Here is an 18,190-nt window from a genome sequence, read left to right on the forward strand (position 1 = left end):
AGGTGCACCTGTGTAATGATCATACGGTTGAATCAGCTTCTTGATATGCCACCTGTCAGGTGGATGGATTATCTTGGCAAAGGAGAAATGGTCACTAACAGGGATGGAAAACACATTTTTGCACAAACATTTTGAGAAATAAATATTTTTGGGTGTATGGAAAATGTTGGGGATATTTCATTTCAGCTCCATGGAAACTTTACGCGTTGCCTTTATCTTCTGTTCAGTGTAGCTGGGAGAATGTTTGTTGTTACATGTTGAGGGTCATCGTTTCCCTACGTAAGACAATGGACTTATGAAAGCAGGGTCCATGTATTGACACATGACCCCAGTCCCAGTGTGTGTGTGTGTGTGTGTGTGTGTATGCGTGTGTATGCGTGTGCGTTATTTGTGTGTGTGTGTGCGTGCGTGCGTGCGGGTGCGTTTGTATGTGTGTGTGTAAGTGTGTGTGTGTGTGTGTGTGTGTATGCGTGTGTTTGTGTGTGTATTTGTGTGTGTCTGTGCGGGTGCGTTTGTGTGTGTGTGTGTGTTTAAGTGTGTGTGTGTGTGTTTAAGTGTGTGTGTGTGTGTATTTGTGTGTGTGTGTATGCGTGTGTTTGTGTGTGTATGCGTGTGTTTGCGTGTGCGTTTGTGTGTGTATTTGTGTGTGTGTGTGTGTTTAAGTGTGTGTGTGTGTGTGTTTAAGTGTGTGTGTGTGTGTGTGTGTGTGTGTGTGTGTATGCGTGTGTATGCGTGTGCGTTTCTGTGTGTATTTGTGTGTGTGCGTGCGTGCGGGTGCGTTTGTGTGTGTGTGTGTGTGTGTTTGAGTGTGTGTGTGTGTGTGTGTTTGAGTGTGTGTGTGTGTGTGTGTGTGTGTGTGTGTGTGTGTGTTTGAGTGTGTGTGTGTGTTTGAGTGTGTGTGTGTTTAAGTGTGTGTAAGTGTATGTGCGTGTGTGTGTGTGTGTGTGTGTGTGTGTTTGAGTGTGTGTAAGTGTGTGTCCTCCTGCTGAGCCTCTGAACCAGTCCCTTTCCTTCCTCTGATTCAATAGGTATTATTTAGGAAATGTCTGGGTTTAATATTATTTAGGTTAGAGTGTGTGTGTGTGTGTGTGTGTGTGTGTGTGTGTGTGTGTGTGTGTGTGTGTGTGTGTGTGTCTCCTGAACCTCCTTCCTTCCTCTGATACAGAAGGTAATATTTTGTGTTTGATCTGAGTTATCATGTACGTCCCCTCCTCCCCAGGTGAATTCGCTTCACACACACAGTAGCACAACACATACGTTGGGTCATTTAACAGACGCTCTTATCTAGAGCCACTTAGTGAGTATAGAATTCAACCATAGAATTCTAGTCTCCCCATTACAGGATCAGAAAGCATTCTCTCAGACTGATAGGGTTCCTCTGTAAAGGCTACAGTCTATAGTAAATTGATATGGAAGGGGTGGTAAACAGAAGATAGCCCTATTTGGTAAAAGACCAAGTCCATATTATAGCAAGAACAGCTCAAATAAGCAAAGAGAAACGACAGCTGTGATGGAGCTTTGCTAGTGACGCCGTCGGTGATTTATGTAGAATTCAAGGCACACTTAACCAGCACGACTATCACAGCAGCGACACGCCATCCAATCAGAATTGGGCTTATTGTAAAGGCTGTAATGATTTTCTTCTTCCTCTGATGAGGAGTATGAAATATCAGAACAATGTATCGGAACAATGTATCGGAACAATGTATCGGAACAATGTATCAGAACAATGTAGTCGAACAATGTATCAGAACAATGTATCGGAACAATGTATCGGAACAATGTATTAGAACAATGTAGTCGAACAATGTATCAGAACAATGTAGTCGAACAATGTATCGGAACAATGTATCGGAACAATGTATCAGAACAATGTAGTCGAACAATGTATCGGAACGATGTATCGGAACAATGTATCAGAACAATGTAGTCGAACAATGTATCGGAACAATGTATTAGAACAATGTATCGGAACGATGTATCGGAACAATGTATCGGAACAATGTATCGGAACAATGTATCGGAACGATGTATCGGAACGATGTATCGGAACGATGTATCGGAACGATGTATCGGAACGATGTATCGGAACAATGCGCAGCGTTGGTAAGTGTCCAGAATATAACTGAACACAGAAAACAAAAGAACAAGAGAAATACATGAAAACCGAAACAGTTCTGTATGGTGAAACACAGACACAGAAAACAACTACCCACAAGGGGGAAAACAGGCTGCCTAAGTATGGTTCTCAATCAGAGACAACGATCGACAGCTGCCTCTGATTGGGAACCATACCAGGCCAAAACCAGAAATACACTACATAGAACAAACACATAGAATGCCCACCCCAACTCACGCCCTGACCAAACTAAAACAGAGACATAATAAAGGAACTAAGGTCAGGACGTGACAACGACCATAAAGGCTACTGTGATCTCTTTTTAGCCTACTGTATCGTTGAACTCTGATACATAGAAATAGAATGCATAGACACTACACATGGTTTATTCCACATGTTGTTACAGCCTGAATGCCCCTTGGCTTATTCCACATGTTGTTACAGCCTGAATACCCCTTGGTTTATTCCACATGTTGTTGTGTTACAGCCTGAATGCCCATTGGCTTATTCCATATGTTGTTGTGTTACAGCCTGAATACCCCTTGGCTTATTCCATATGTTGTTGTGTTACAGCCTGAATGCCCCTTGGCTTATTCCATATGTTGTTGTGTTAAAGCCTGAATGCCCCTTGGCTTATTCCATATGTTGTTGTGTTACAGCCTGAATGCCCCTTGGCTTATTCCATATGTTGTTGTGTTAAAGCCTGAATGCCCCTTGGTTTATTTCACATGTTGTTACAGCCTGAATACCCCCTTGGTTTATTCCACATGTTGTTGTGTTACAGCCTGAATGCCCATTGGCTTATTCCACATGTTGTTACAGCCTGAATACCCCTTGGTTTATTCCACATGTTGTTGTGTTACAGCCTGAATGCCCCTTGGTTTATTCCACTTGTTGTGTTACAGCCTGAATGCCCATTGGCTTATTCCACATGTTTTTACAGCCTGAATAACCCTTGGTTTATTCCATATGTTGTTGTGTTACAGCCTGAATACCCCTTGGTTTATTCCACATGTTGTTGTGTTACAGCCTGAATACCCCTTGGTTTATTCCATATGTTGTTGAGTTACAGCCTGAATGCTCCTTGGTTTATTCCACATGTTGTTACAGCCTGAATACCCCTTGGTTTATTCCACATGTTGTTGTGTTACAGCCTGAATACCCCTTGGTTTATTCCATATGTTGTTGTGTTACAGCCTGAATGCTCCTTGGTTTATTCCACATGTTGTTACAGCCTGAATACCCCTTGGTTTATTCCATATGTTGTTGTGTTACAGCCTGAATACCCCTTGGTTTATTCCATATGTTGTTGTGTTACAGCCTGAATGCTCCTTGGTTTATTCCACATGTTGTTACAGCCTGAATACACCTTGGTTTATTCCATATGTTGTTGTGTTACAGCCTGAATGCTCCTTGGTTTATTCCATATGTTGTTGTGTTACAGCCTGAATACCCCTTGGTTTATTCCATATGTTGTTGTGTTACAGCCTGAATGCTCCTTGGTTTATTCCACATGTTGTTACAGCCTGAATGCTCCTTGGTTTATTCCACATGTTGTTACAGCCTGAATACCCCTTGGTTTATTCCATATGTTGTTGTGTTACAGCCTGAATACCCCTTGGTTTATTCCACATGTTGTTGTGTTACAGCCTGAATTCAAAATGGATTAAATTGATTTGTTTTCTCACCAATCTACACACAATACCCCATAATGACAAATGTTTGCAAATGTATTGAAAATGACATACAGAAATGTCACATTTACATAAGTATTCACACACAGTATTCATCACTTTTTATTATGGGGTATTGCGTGTAGGCCAGAAACAAAACAATCTCAATGGAATCCATTTTAAATTCAGGCTGTAACACAACAAATTGTGGAACATTTCAAGGGGTGTGAATACTCCCTGTTTCTGTCATATATGCCCATATTAAACATATAAGTAATATACAATCTTAGTAATATTGTTATATTACTTGTTAGATATTTTTAGAAATAACAATGGAGTGGGTTAACTGTCTTGTTCAGGGAAACAGTGGGGTTAACTGCCTTGTTCAGGGGGACAGTGGGGTTAACTGCCTTGTTCAGGGGAACAGTGGGTTAACTGCCTTGTTCAGGAGCAGAACGACAGATTTTTACCTGGTCACCTCGGGCATTTGATCTGGCAACCTTTTGGTTACTGGCCCAACGCTCTAAACCACTAGGCTACCTGGTACTCGCGACATTGGAATATTTTTACAATTTGAACATTTATTTCACAATATTATTTTAAATACATGTGATGGTGAATATGTACCAAAAATGTTTACACCAACTGTGAGGTTTTATTTTTCATTCACACTGAAATATTGAGGAGGATCAGGTAAGTGGATCAATATCTACATTTCACTATCGATCATGTTACTAGTATGCAAATCAGACAGATTTCAGCACGGAATTAAACATCTAGGTAGGTCATTCAGGTAAGAATCAATGTAAGTCATAAATAACCAAACAGTGCAGATATCAATTGCCATAGTCGACTCAATCATCTTGTTCCTGTCGAGGAAGGATATATATATATTTTTTTTTTCACCTTTATTTAACCAGGTAGGCTAGTTGAGAACACCTTTATTTAACCAGGTAGGCTAGTTGAGAACAAGTTCTCATTTGCAACTGCGACCTGGCCAAGATAAAGCATAGCAGTGTGAGCAGACAACAAAGAGTTACACATGGAGTAAACAATTAACAAGGCAATAACACAGTAGAAAACAAAGGGGGAGTCTATATACAATGTGTGCAGAAGGCATGAGGAGGTAGGCAAATAATTACAATTTTGCAGATTAACACTGGAGTGATGAATGATCAGATGGTCATGTACAGGTAGAGATATTGGTGTGCAAAAGAGCAGAAAAGTAAATAAATAAAAACAGTATGGGGATGAGGTAGGTGAAAAAGGGTGGGCTATTTACCAATAGACTATGTACAGCTGCAGCGATCGGTTAGCTGCTCAGATAGCTGATGTTTGAAGTTGGTGAGGGAGATAAAAGTCTCCAACTTCAGCGATTTTTGCAATTCGTTCCAGTCACAGGCAGCAGAGTACTGGAACGAAAGGCGGCCAAATGAGGTGTTGGCTTTAGGGATGATCAGTGAGATACACCTGCTGGAGCGCGTGCTACGGATGGGTGTTGCCATCGTGACCAGTGAGCTGAGATAAGGCGGAGCTTTACCTAGCATGGACTTGTAGATGACCTGGAGCCAGTGGGTCTGGCGACGAATATGTAGCGAGGGCCAGCCGACTAGAGCATACAAGTCGCAGTGGTGGGTGGTATAAGGTGCTTTAGTGACAAAACGGATGGCACTGTGATAAACTGCATCCAGTTTGCTGAGTAGAGTGTTGGAAGCCATTTTGTAGATGACATCGCCGAAGTCAAGGATCGGTAGGATAGTCAGTTTTACTAGGGTAAGCTTGGCGGCGTGAGTGAAGGAGGCTTTGTTGCGGAATAGAAAGCCGACTCTTGATTTGATTTTCGATTGGAGATGTTTGATATGAGTCTGGAAGGAGAGTTTGCAGTCTAGCCAGACACCTCGGTACTTATAGACGTCCACATATTCTAGGTCGGAACCATCCAGGGTGGTGATGCTAGTCGGGCATGCGGGTGCAGGCAGCGACCGGTTGAAAAGCATGCATTTGGTTTTACTAGCATTTAAGAGCAGTTGGAGGCCACGGAAGGAGTGTTGTATATCGGTCATGTCTAGATGGGATGCAGCGTTTGTCAAATTGACATCAAAAGTAGATTTTTTTGTATTTTAGCTAACCCTAACCGTAACCCTGTATTTTAGCTAACCCTAACCCTGTATTTTAGCTAACTCTAACCCTGTATTTTATCTAACCCTAACCCTGTATTTTAGCTAACCCTAACCCTGTATTTTAGCCAACCCTAACCCTGTATTTTAGCTAACCCTAACCCTGTATTTGAGCTAACTCTAACCCTGTATTTTAGCTAAACCTGTATTTTAGCTAACCCTAACCCTGCATTTTAGCTAACCCTAACCCTGTATTTTAGCTAACCCTAACCCTGTATTTTAGCTAACCCTAACCCTGTATCTTAGCTAAACCTAACCCTGTATCTTGGCAAACCCCAACCCTGTATTTTAGCTAACCCTAACCCTGTATTTTAGCTAACCCTAACCCTGTATTTTAGCTAACCCTAACCCTGTATTTTAGCTAACCCTAACCCTGTATTTTAGCTAACCCTAACGCTGTATTTTAGCTAACCCTAAACCTGTATTTTAGCTAACCCTAACCCTGTATTTTAGCTAACCCTAACCCTGTATTTTAGCTAACACTAACCCTATATTTTAGCTAACCCTAACCCTGTATTTTAGCTAACCCTAAACCTGTATTTTAGCTAACCCTAACCCTGTATTTTAGCTAACCCTAAACCTGTATTTTAGCTAACCCTAACCCTGTATTTTAGCTAACCCTAACCCTGTATTTTAGCTAACACTAACCCTGTATTTTAGCTAACCCTAACCCTGTATTTTAGCTAACACTAACCCTATATTTTAGCTAACCCTAACCCTGTATTTTAGCTAACCCTAAACCTGTATTTTAGCTAACCCTAACCCTGTATTTTAGCTAACTCTAACCCTGTATTTCAGCTAACCCTAACCCTGTATCTTTTGATATAAATATGAACTTTATCAAATAAAACATGCATGTATTGTGTAACATGAAGTCCTATGAGTGTCATCTGATGAAGACAATTCAAGGTTAGTGATTCATTTGATCTTTATTTCTGTTATTTGTGAAGGCTATATTTTGCTGGAAAATGGCTGTGCTTATTGTGGTTTGGTGGAGACCTAACATAATCTTTTGTAGTGCTTTCGCTGAAAAGCCTATTTGAAATCGGACACTTTGGTGGGATTAACAACAAAAATAGATTTAAAATTATATAAGACACATGTATGTTTTAGAAATTGTAATTATGAGATTTCTGTGGTTTGAATTTTGGCGCCCTCTATTTTCACTGGTAGTTGTCATAGCGATCCCGGTATCGGGATTGCAGCCATAACAGGTTAAAAACCTCTTGGCACACCGATCCCATTAGCAGTATCATTTTCCGTCAACATCCGCTGAACTGCAGAGTGCCAAATTAAAATTAAATTACTAAAAATATTTAATTTTCATGAAATCACAAGTGCAATATAGCAAAACACAGTTCAGGCTGTTGTTAATCCATCTGGCGTGTCAGATTTGGCGTGTAACTCTGTGTTGTCTGTTCACACTGCTATGCTTTATCTTGGCCAGGTCGCAGTTGCAAATGAGAACTTGTTCTCAACTAGCCTACCTGGTTAAATAAAGGTGAAATAAAAAAATAAAAATAAAAAGATTTCAGAAAAAGCTTTACAGCGAAAGCAAACCAAGTGTTTATGTTAGGACATCTCTCTCAGCAGACAAAACATTACAAACAGCTAGCAGCAAAGTAGATTGGTCACAAAAGTCAGAAAAGCAATCAAATGAATCGCTTACCTTTGATGATCTTCCGATGTTTGCACTCACGAGACTCCCAGTTACACAATAAATGTTATTTTTGTTGGATAAAGATTATTTGTATATCCAAAAACCTCCATTTGGTTGGCGCGCTTTGTTCAGTAATCCACAGGCTCGTGCAGGTCACGACGGGCAGACGAAAATTCCAAATAGTATCCGTAAAGTTCGTAGAAACATGTAAAACGTTTTTTTATAATCAATCCTCAGGTTGTTTTTACAATAAATAATCGATAATATTTCAACCAGACGGGAGCTTTTTCAATTGGCAAGAGAGAGAAAATATCTGCTCCAAGCTGTTGGCGCATGCAAAACTCTGGGGACACCCAGCCATCCACTGACGTGATCGATCTCGCTCATTTTTCAGAATAAAAGGCTGAAACTATGTCTAAAGACTGTTCACACCATGTGGAAGCCATAGGAAAGGAATCTGGTTGATATCCCTTTAAATGGGAAGGCAGGCAATGGAACAGGGATGTTTCAAAATAATAATTATTTCCCTCAGGTTTTCACTCCAGGCGCTCGCGCATGCACAAATCTGGGGACACCTAGCTATCCACTGATGCAATGTGATTATTCTCGCTCATTTTTCAAAATAAAAGCCTGAAACTATGTCTAAAGACTGTTCACACCCTGTGGAATCCATAGGGAAAGGAATCTGGTTGATATCCCTGGTTGATATCCCCTTGCAATGGAAAAGAGTAGTTTCAGAAAAACAGCACTTCCTGGTTGTATTTTCCTCAGGGTTTCGCCTGCAATATCAGTTCTGTTATACTCACAGACAATATTTTGACAGTTTTGGAAACTTTAGACTGTTTTCTATCATAATCTGCCAGTTATATGCATATTCTAGCTTCTGGGCCTGAGAAATAGGCCGTTTTATTTGGGTACGTTTTTCATCCAAACATCAAAATACTGCCCCCTACACTCAACTTGTTAACGTGTAACTTACCTCAGATCGTGTCTGGCTAAGAACCTAATAACGAAAAATATCTTCAGGAGTGAAGATATAGGATATAGGCCCATTAAAAGGCTTTATATGCTTTTGAATTGCACTTCTGGGTGTTACCGGAAAATATTAAACCTTAATATTCAGGTCCTGATTGGTCAACAAGCTTATTTGACGTGTGAAATAGTGTTATTTTATGCATAAATTAGTGTTATTTGAAATGTATCTTTTTGACACGCAAATACCAAACAAGGCTCAATAGAAGACAGTTCAAAACAATTTTTCAAAGTCGGAGCGTGTTTTTTTTCCTCCTTCAGAGTTCCCAGTCATGTTGAACGTGGAAATAAAGGGAAACCAATAGAATCGATTCATGTAAAAACACACATTTGGAGTTTTTCAGTCGGTTTTCATCCGACTGTAATTGAAGTGATTTGGTATAAATGTAACAGAGTAATACGTCACTTCCTTCAGAAATTACCTGATTAAGAGGACAGCCCACAGAGAGTTACTAGAAAAGTAGCCTACTAGTTAGTCCCCCAAAAAATTCAGAAAAGCAAAATCAGACAGATTTGAGCCGACTCTGGCATATAAGCGGCTGTAACCACTGGGCCACACAAGTACCGAACCTATTCTGAATTTATTCTGATTATTGTTTGCCTTGAATAATAAAACAATAGAATTTTTTTTTTAAACCGATTTTTCTTTAACGAACATACATCTACCCCTTTTAGATATTGTCTATTTATCAGTGTACATAGGTTACTTCAACTGAAACACATTGAAACAACTGAAACACCTGCTGTCTGTTATGACAAACACCGCTGCCCCCTGGTGGCTGATTCTAAATATTGAAAAAATACATGTAAATCCTTCTGCGGGATTATGTTCTTCCTGCGACGAAATGGGTCGTATTAAGAGCCGACACATGTATAAGACTGATTATATCTCAACAACAGCGTCTAGTCGACTTACTTCAGATCTATGAGAATGTCTTTGCTGGTGGTCTTCCTCTTGATACACAGACAGCCGCTCCTCTGCGTCACCTTATAGTGGACGTTATGGAAACTAACGGTTGAACCTTGAGGGGACTTGGCGGTACCGGTAGACTCAAGAGACCCGTTAGTCCCTCGGTCCTCCATCACCAGGATGTGGCTTTTGTACTTCTCCGACATTCTGAAGGTCCTGTCAGAAATGAGACAGCGAGGTAGCCTGTGGGAATAATTATATCACGTAAACATTGCCTATTGCTCTCTACCGTTCCCACCTGAAAGTTAAACAACTGTAACATCTATTCACATTCATTAACTATCGTTAAAAAAACACAACAAAATAGTCAGTCCCCAAATAATTTGTCTATCAAATATCACATTTGTGTCACTTACCTTGCGACTGGAAATGGAGAGTTCAACGCTGAACTACCGAGTTGTAATCCTAATTCTCCTTGCAGTGGACTGTGATGTGGATTGTTTCAAATGTCAAGTTGTAATGTCACGTGCACAAGTACAGCGAAATGCCTTTTCTTGCTCTAAAGCTGTGTTGTGTAACCAAGTTTGAGAGCAATATAAATGAATGTGTTGGTATGTCTTCAGCAGATTTATAGTTTTTACAGCCCTGACGAACTGTGAGAGAGTTTTCAAGGTAAAACACCAAAGTAATGCATGCAGAGCAGAACTAGGAAGATTCACGCTAATTATCAAAATGCAGAAAATACCTGTTAAATTCTACAACCACAATAAGATTCTCAAACCTTACGTAACAAAGCCATCACCTACAGAGAGATGAACCTGGAGAAGAGTCCCCTAAGCAAGCTGGTCCTGGGGCTCTGTTCACAAACACAAACACACCCCACAGAGCCCCAGGACAGAAACACAATTAGACCCAAACAAATCATTAAGACCCAACCCAACCAAATCATGAGAAAACAAAAAGATAGTTACTTGACACATTGGAATGAATCAACCAAAGAACCAGAGCAAACTAGAATGCTATTTGGCCTTAAACAGAGAGTGCACAGTGGCAGAATACCTGACAGTGTGCCATCACAGCAGCAGGATGTGTGACCTGTTGCCACAAGAAAAGGGCAACCAGTGAAGAAAAAACACCATTGTAAATACAACCCATATTTATGTTTATTTATTTTCACTTTCAACTATTTGCACATCCTTACAACACTGTACATTGCCAATAATATACTATTTGAAATATATGTTATTTTAACACTTTTGTGAGTGTGATGTTTACTGTTCACTTCTGATTGTTTATTTCCCTTTTATTTATTGTCTATGTCACTTGCTTTGGCAATTTCAAACATGTTTCCCATGCCAATAAAGCCCTTTGATTTGAAATGAATTGAGTCAGATTTTTTTTTCAACGGCTTTGTAACGGGAGGGCAGCGGCTTGATCAGTGGCCGGATAATGGATACGTCCCAAATAGCGTTCTATTCCCTAAGGGCTTTACTTTCGACCAGGAAAACGATGTAGGCAATAGGGTGGCACTTGGAACGCCAGCCTGACTGTCTGTTTATGACCGGAGGGGAACACGCACCCACGTCTGTCTAGCAGTAAAATGTGATTGAATAATCGTATTTGTAGCGGGGGTTTCGTAACAAGATGTAAAGGCAGTTTCTCCACTACACGCGGAGAAGACCTAACGCCCTGGCCCAGAGCTACCGTAACTTCTAGAAATAAAGGCTTTTATCAATGCGTTAAAATAAGATTTTCTAGAATTCGAGGGTAACGAATTAACCAGCAACACAGTGATATTACAACTTGTTTTAGGAACATAATAACATTCATAGGTGATTTTGTCCACATTTTGTCCATGTAACTTGTGAGGGAAAGTTGTTGATTCACAGTTATAACCTTATCATGTGACCTGGTCACGTTGGCTCCACAGAAACACACACGCAGTGACACCTGTTTATGGAAGGAGTTCATGACCTCTCACATAAAATCTCATTGTGTGTGTGGCCGTGCAGCACCAGGTCCTCTTATGTCAAATGTTGTACACGTGTTATCTGGTAGATAGTCTGTATCAGGAGAGAGAGTTTGTTCAATGTACTAAGGGCGTGGACAGGCTCTTCCTTTCGTTAGCTATCTATCTGAATGTGTATTCTTGTATTCTATTCCCTATGTGGTGCACTACTATCTGAGTGTTAACTGTCTATCGGAATGTGTATTCTTGTATTCTATTCCCTATGTAGTGCACTACTATCTGAGTGTTAACTGTCTATCGGAATGTGTATTCTTGTATTCTATTCCCTATGTAGTGCACTACTATCTGAGTGTTAACTGTCTATCTGAGTGTTAATTATCTATGTGAGTGTTATCTATCTGAGTGTTGACTATCTTTCTGAGTGTTAACTGTCTATCTGAGTGATAATTATCTATGTGAGTGTTATCTATCTATCTGAGTGTTAACTATATATCTGGGTGTTAACTATCTATGTGAGTGTTAACTATCTATGTGAGTGTTAACTATCTGAGTGTTAACTATCTATGTGAGTGTTAACTATCTATGTAAGTGTTAACTATCTAAGTGTTAACTATCTATCTGAGTGTTAACTGTCTATCTGAATGTGTATTCTTGTATTCTATTCCCTATGTAGTGCACTACTATCTGAGTGTTAACTATCTATCTGAATGTGTATTCTTGTATTCTATTCCCTATGTAGTGCACTACTATCTGAGTGTTAACTGTCTATCTGAGTGTTAACTATCTATGTAAGTGTTAACTATCTAAGTGTTAACTATCTATCTGAGTGTTAACTGTCTATCTGAATGTGTATTCTTGTATTCTATTCCCTATGTAGTGCACTACTATCTGAGTGTTAACTATCTATCTGAATGTGTATTCTTGTATTCTATTCCCTATGTAGTGCACTACTATCTGAGTGTTAACTATCTATCTGAATGTGTATTCTTGTATTCTATTCCCTATGTAGTGCACTACTATCTGAGTGTTAACTGTCTATCTGAATGTGTATTCTTGTATTCTATTCCCTATGTAGTGCACTACTATCTGAGTGTTAACTATCTATCTGAATGTGTATTCTTGTATTCTATTCCCTATGTAGTGCACTACTATCTGAGTGTTAACTGTCTATCTGAGTGTTAATTATCTATGTGAGTGTTAACTGTCTATCTGAGTGTTAATTATCTATGTGAGTGTTATCTATCTGAGTGATAATTATCTATGTGAGTGTTATCTATCTATCTGAGTGTTAACTATATATCTGGGTGTTAACTATCTATGTGAGTGTTAACTATCTGAGTGTTAACTATCTATGTGAGTGTTAACTATCTATGTGAGTGTTAACTATCTGAGTGTTAACTATCTATCTGAGTGTTAACTATGTATCTGAGTGTTAACTGTGTATCTGAGTGTTAACTATCTGAGTTATCTGAGTGTTAACTATCTGAGTCATCTGAGTGTTAATTATCTATGTGAGTATTATCTATCTGAGTGTTAACTATCTGACTGTTTACTTTCTATCTGAGTGTTAACTATCTGATTGTTAACAATCTATCTGAGTGTTAACTGTGTATCTGAGTGTTAACTATCTGAGTTATCTGAGTGTTAACTATCTATCTGAGTGTTAACTATCTGATTGTTAACAATCTATCTGAGTGTTAACTGTGTATCTGAGTGTTAACTATCTGAGTTATCTGAGTGTTAACTATCTGAGTGTTAACTATCTGAGTGTTAACTATCTATCTGAGTGTTAACTATCTATCTGAGTGTTAACTATCTTAGTGTTGACTTGTAATATACATAATATTGGTCTATCTGTTAAAATGCGTAATATTTATATATATGCAAATTATCCTGTTGTGTATGCCGTTGGCCCAACTGTAGACCAGGTGTTGTTAGAGGTGCAACCTGACTTTGTTACCTTACAAAAAGCCCCAGGTTGGTTTAAAACTGGTACATAATATGGGCAAGACTACATTTATGTTGTTCTCACAAATTCTCGCAATAAATGTTTCAGATAGACTACGTTAGTTCATTTAAGGGTTCTCCCCGATAAATATCTGGGCGTTTGGATTGTCAAGGATTTAATGTTTAAATAAGGTACTGATGAGCTAGTTAAAAAGATAAGATTTAAAATGGGCTTCTTTAAAAAAATTAAAAATAGATCTTGCTTCTCCCTGAACAGCGGGAAGCAGATTATACAGTTAACTTTCCTGACAGTTCTTGACTGGTCACACCATATACCAGAACTCAGCTGCCACTACTCTTAAACCTTTGGATGCTGTCTACCACAGCAGCCTTCACTTTATCACAGTTCTAATACTCATCACTACATCCTGTATCTAAAGGTTGGCTGGTCCTCAGGTTTAATACTCATCACTACATCCTGTATCTAAAGGTTGGCTGGTCCTCAGGTTCAATACTCATCACTACATCCTGTATCTAAAGGTTGGCTGGTCCTCAGGTTTAATACTCATCACTACATCCTGTACCTAAAGGTTGGCTGGTCCTCAGGTTTAATACTCATCACTACATCCTGTATCTAAAGGTTGGCTGGTCCTCAGGTTTAATACTCATCACTACATCATGTATCTAAAGGTTGGCTGGTCCTCAGGTTTAATACTCATCACTACATCCTGTATCTAAAGGTTGGCTGGTCCTCAGGTTTAATACTCATCACTACATCCTGTATCTAAAGGCTGGCTGGTCCTCAGGTTTAATACTCATCACTACATCCTGTATCTAAAGGTTGGCTGGTCCTCATTAAAGTCCTCTAGATCACTTCACTATTCTCTTTTTGTTTGCAGAGTTCTACTACACAAGTTTACAACTTACCTAACTACGTTGTTGAAGTATAAAAACATGAGTTACCAACCACATTCCTAGGGTTGGTTAAATCTTGAGGTTCCTTGGGTCTGCGCCAAATTAGGTAAATCCGCTTTTAGTTTTAAAATCGCCTGCTGGATCAATTTGCAGAACTCATTATGATTGGATGTTCTGGTGCAGCTCAGGCAGCTTAGGGTGTTTATTACGAAGGACCACATAGCTGAGGAATGTAACAGTTTTTCTGTTGTGTTTTGTATTGATTGATGTTTTATCTTACATTGTAATTGGTGTTGAATTGCTGTGATCGGGGCACCTTTCAGAAAGAGACCCTGGTCTCAATGGGGTTTAACCTGCATAAATAAAGAATAAAACATAAGAATACATCCCCTATATAGTGCACTACGTTTGACCAGGGCCCATTGGCATTATATTCCCTACATAGTACAATACCTCGTTCACCATTGAGCCACTAGAGGGGGCTATCTACAGTATCTCAGAGAGAGAGAGAGAGAGAGAGAGAGAGAGAGAGAGAGAGAGAGAGAGAGAGAGAGAGAGAGAGAGAGAGAGAGAGAGAGAGAGAGAGAGAGAGAGAGAGAGAGAGAGAGAGAGAGAGAGAGAGAGAGAGAGAGAGAGAGAGAGAGAGAGAGAGAGAGAGAGAGAGAGAGAGAGAGAGAGAGAGAGAGAGAGAGAGAGAGAGAGAGAGAGAGAGAGAGAGAGAGAGAGAGAGAGAGAGAGAGAGAGAGAGAGAGAGAGAGAGAGAGAGAGAGAGAGAGAGAGAGAGAGAGAGAGAGAGAGAGATAGGAGAGAGAGAGAGAGAGAGAGAGAGAGAGAGAGAGAGAGAGAGAGAGAGAGAGAGAGAGAGAGAGAGAGAGAGAGAGAGAGAGAGGAGAGAGAGAGAGAGAGAGAGAGAGAGAAGAGGAGAGAGAGAGGAGAGAAGAGAGAGGAGAGAGATAGAGAGGAGAGAGAGAGAGAGAGAGAGAGAGAGAGAGAGATAGAGAGAGAGAGGAGAGAGAGAGAGAGAGAGAGAGAGAGAGCGAGAGAGAGAGAGCGAGAGAGAGAGAGAGAGAGAGAGAGAGAAGAGAGAGAGCCAGAGGGGGGGTGGGGTGAGAGAGAGAGGGAGAAGAGAGGAGACAGAGAGAGAGAGAGAGAGAGAGAGAGAGAGGAGAGAGAGAGACCTGCTTAATTACTTAATCTCTGTTCCTCTCTGTTCCACTGGACAGTGTATCAGTTCCATAGTAAAAGCAGACAATGCTTAAAAGAGATTCAAAGTGAGTTTAATCATTTAATTCATAACATTTTGTAGGAATAGCAGGGACATATCATACAAAATGGAGGAAGTTGTTCACAATCGTGATACTTTTGCAACACATCTTTAAAAAACTGAACTCCAAATTATGATGTAAGGCAGACTAACTAGGTATTGATTAGTCTGTAGACTAACTAGGTATTGATCAGTCTGCAGACTAACTAGGTATTGATCAGTCTGTAGACTAACTAGGTATTGATCAGTCTGTAGACTAACTAGGTATTGATCAGTCTGCAGACCAACTAGGTATTGATCAGTCTGTAGACTAACTAGGTATTGATCACAGTCTGTAGACCAACTAGGTATTGATCAGTCTGTAGACTAACTAAGTTATTGTTCACAGTCTGTAGACTAACTAGGTATTGATCAGTCTGTAGACTAACTAGGTATTGATCAGTCTGTAGACTAACTAGGTATTGATCACAGTCTGTAGACCAACGAGGTATTGATCAGTCTGTAGACTAACTAAGTTATTGTTCACAGTCTGTAGACTAACTAGGTATTGATAAGTCTGTAGACCAACTAGGTATTGATTAGTCTGTAGACTAACTAGGTATTGATCAGTCTGTAGACTAACTAGGTATTGATTAGTCTGTAGACCAACTAGGTATTGATCAGTCTGTAGACTAACTAGGTATTGATCAGTCTGTAGACTAACTCTCTCTCTCTCTCGGTCTCTCTCTCCGTCTCACACGTCATGTAAAGAAGATACCTCTAGTACTGTCAGGCCTCCTCTCCATATGTGGGGATTCTAATTTTAGTTCATGAGAAATCTACCCTGCACACGCACACACACACACACACCCTTCCAGAGCGGTGTAACCTACACTCTGACCTGTTAGGATTGTTTAAGGGTCACATCTCTGTGGGTCACAGGGTCTCCTGCGTAATGGAGGGGCTTGGACCCATGATATAGTGGTGACAGTATAGCTAATGCTGTACACAGATTTTTGTATTGCTGTATTGATTTTTGTATTGCTAGATATTGCTAGATATTGCTGCATTGTTGGAGCTAGAAACTTAAGTAAAACTGTGTACGAGACCAAATGCACTTTGATTCGATTTTTCAAAGTGTCTCAGAGTAGGAGTGCTGATTTAGTCAGTAGTCATAGTAACAGTCCTTCTCTCAGTAGGTTAATGCCGTCTTGAGTCAGTAGTCATAGTAACAGTCTTTCTCTCAGAAGGTTAATGTCTGGCAGTCTAACATTTAACAGTTAACAGTCTTCCTGTGAGAAAGAAGAAAGGTCACAGAGTTCATGTTGTGAAACAAACACACGCAAACACACAAATACACCCACATTCACCCACACACACGTACACACGTCATGTAAAGAAGAACCCTCTAGTACTGTCAGGCTTCCTCTAAATATGTGGAGATTCTAATTTTAGTACATGTGAAATCTACCCAGCATACGAACACACACACACACACACACACACACCTTTCCAGAGCGGTGTAACCTACACTCTGACCTGTTAGGATTGTTTACGGGTCACATCTCTGTGGGTCACAGGGTCTCCTGCGTAATGGAGGGGCTTGGACTCATGATATAGTTGTGACAGTAGTGATGTAGGTTTGTATGATCAGTAACCCTGCCAAGGCCTGTATGTATCTACTGGATTCTAGTCATGTATACAGTTGAAGTTGGAAGTTTACATACACCTTGCTGAACCCTCGACAACTACTGTGATTATTATTATTTGACCATGCTGGTCATATTTGAACATCTTGGCCAGGTTCTGTTATAATCTCCACCCGGCACAGCCAGAAGAGGACTGGCCACCCCTCAGAGCCTGGTTCCTCTCTAGGTTTCTTCCTAGGTTCTAGCCTTTCTAGGGAGTTTTTCCTAGCCACCGTGCTTCTACACCTGCATTGCTTGCTGTTTGGGGTTTTAGGCTGGGTTTCTGTACAGCACTTTGAGATACAGTGGGGCAAAAAAGTATTTAGTCAGCCACCAAGTTCTCCCACTTAAAAAGATGAGAGAGGCCTGTAATTTTCATCATAGGTACACTTCAACTATGACAGACAAAATGAGAAAAAAATCCAGAAAATCACATTGTAGGATTTTTTATGAATTTATTAGCAAAAATAAGTATTTGGTATTTGGTCACCTACAAACATGCAAGATTTCTGGCTCTCACAGACTTGTAACTTCTTCTTTAAGAGGCTCCTCTGTCCTCCACTCGTTACCTGTATTAATGGCACCTGTTTGAACTTGTTATCAGTATAAAAGACACCTGTCCACAACCTCAAACAGTCACACTCCAAACTCCACTATGGCCAAGACCAAAGAGCTGTCAAAGGACACCAGAATCAAAATTGTAGACCTGCACCAGGCTGGGAAGACTGAATCTGCAATAGGTAAGCAGCTTGGTTTGAAGAAATCAACTGTAGGAGCAATTATTAGGAAATGGAAGACATACAAGACCACTGATAATCTCCCTCGATCTGGGGCTCCACGCAAGATTTCACACCGTG

The 18,190-nt window shown here is 40.1% G+C and overlaps 1 protein-coding gene across 2 annotated transcripts in view; it reads right to left on the bottom strand.

Moving 5' to 3' along the window:
* Nucleotides 1–10,104, bottom strand: part of LOC109881159 (broad substrate specificity ATP-binding cassette transporter ABCG2-like) — a 50,963-nt gene extending 40,859 nt beyond the window's left edge. The window contains exons 1-2 of one of the 2 annotated variants that reach the window (XM_031791629.1): nucleotides 9,988–10,104; nucleotides 9,578–9,787 (exon numbers count right to left, since the gene is read on the bottom strand). In XM_031791629.1, the coding sequence (XP_031647489.1) occupies nucleotides 9,578–9,777 (200 nt within the window). In that variant the 5' untranslated portion in view covers nucleotides 9,778–9,787; nucleotides 9,988–10,104. Of the gene's footprint in view, nucleotides 1–9,577; nucleotides 9,815–9,987 lie in introns of both variants that reach the window. The other variant, XM_031791628.1, reaches the window with a different exon arrangement.
* Nucleotides 10,105–18,190: the final 8,086 nt, after the last annotated feature.

Source organism: Oncorhynchus kisutch, linkage group LG16 (assembly GCF_002021735.2).
Source record: "Oncorhynchus kisutch isolate 150728-3 linkage group LG16, Okis_V2, whole genome shotgun sequence".
In the NCBI taxonomy this organism is placed as follows: domain Eukaryota; kingdom Metazoa; phylum Chordata; class Actinopteri; order Salmoniformes; family Salmonidae; genus Oncorhynchus; species Oncorhynchus kisutch.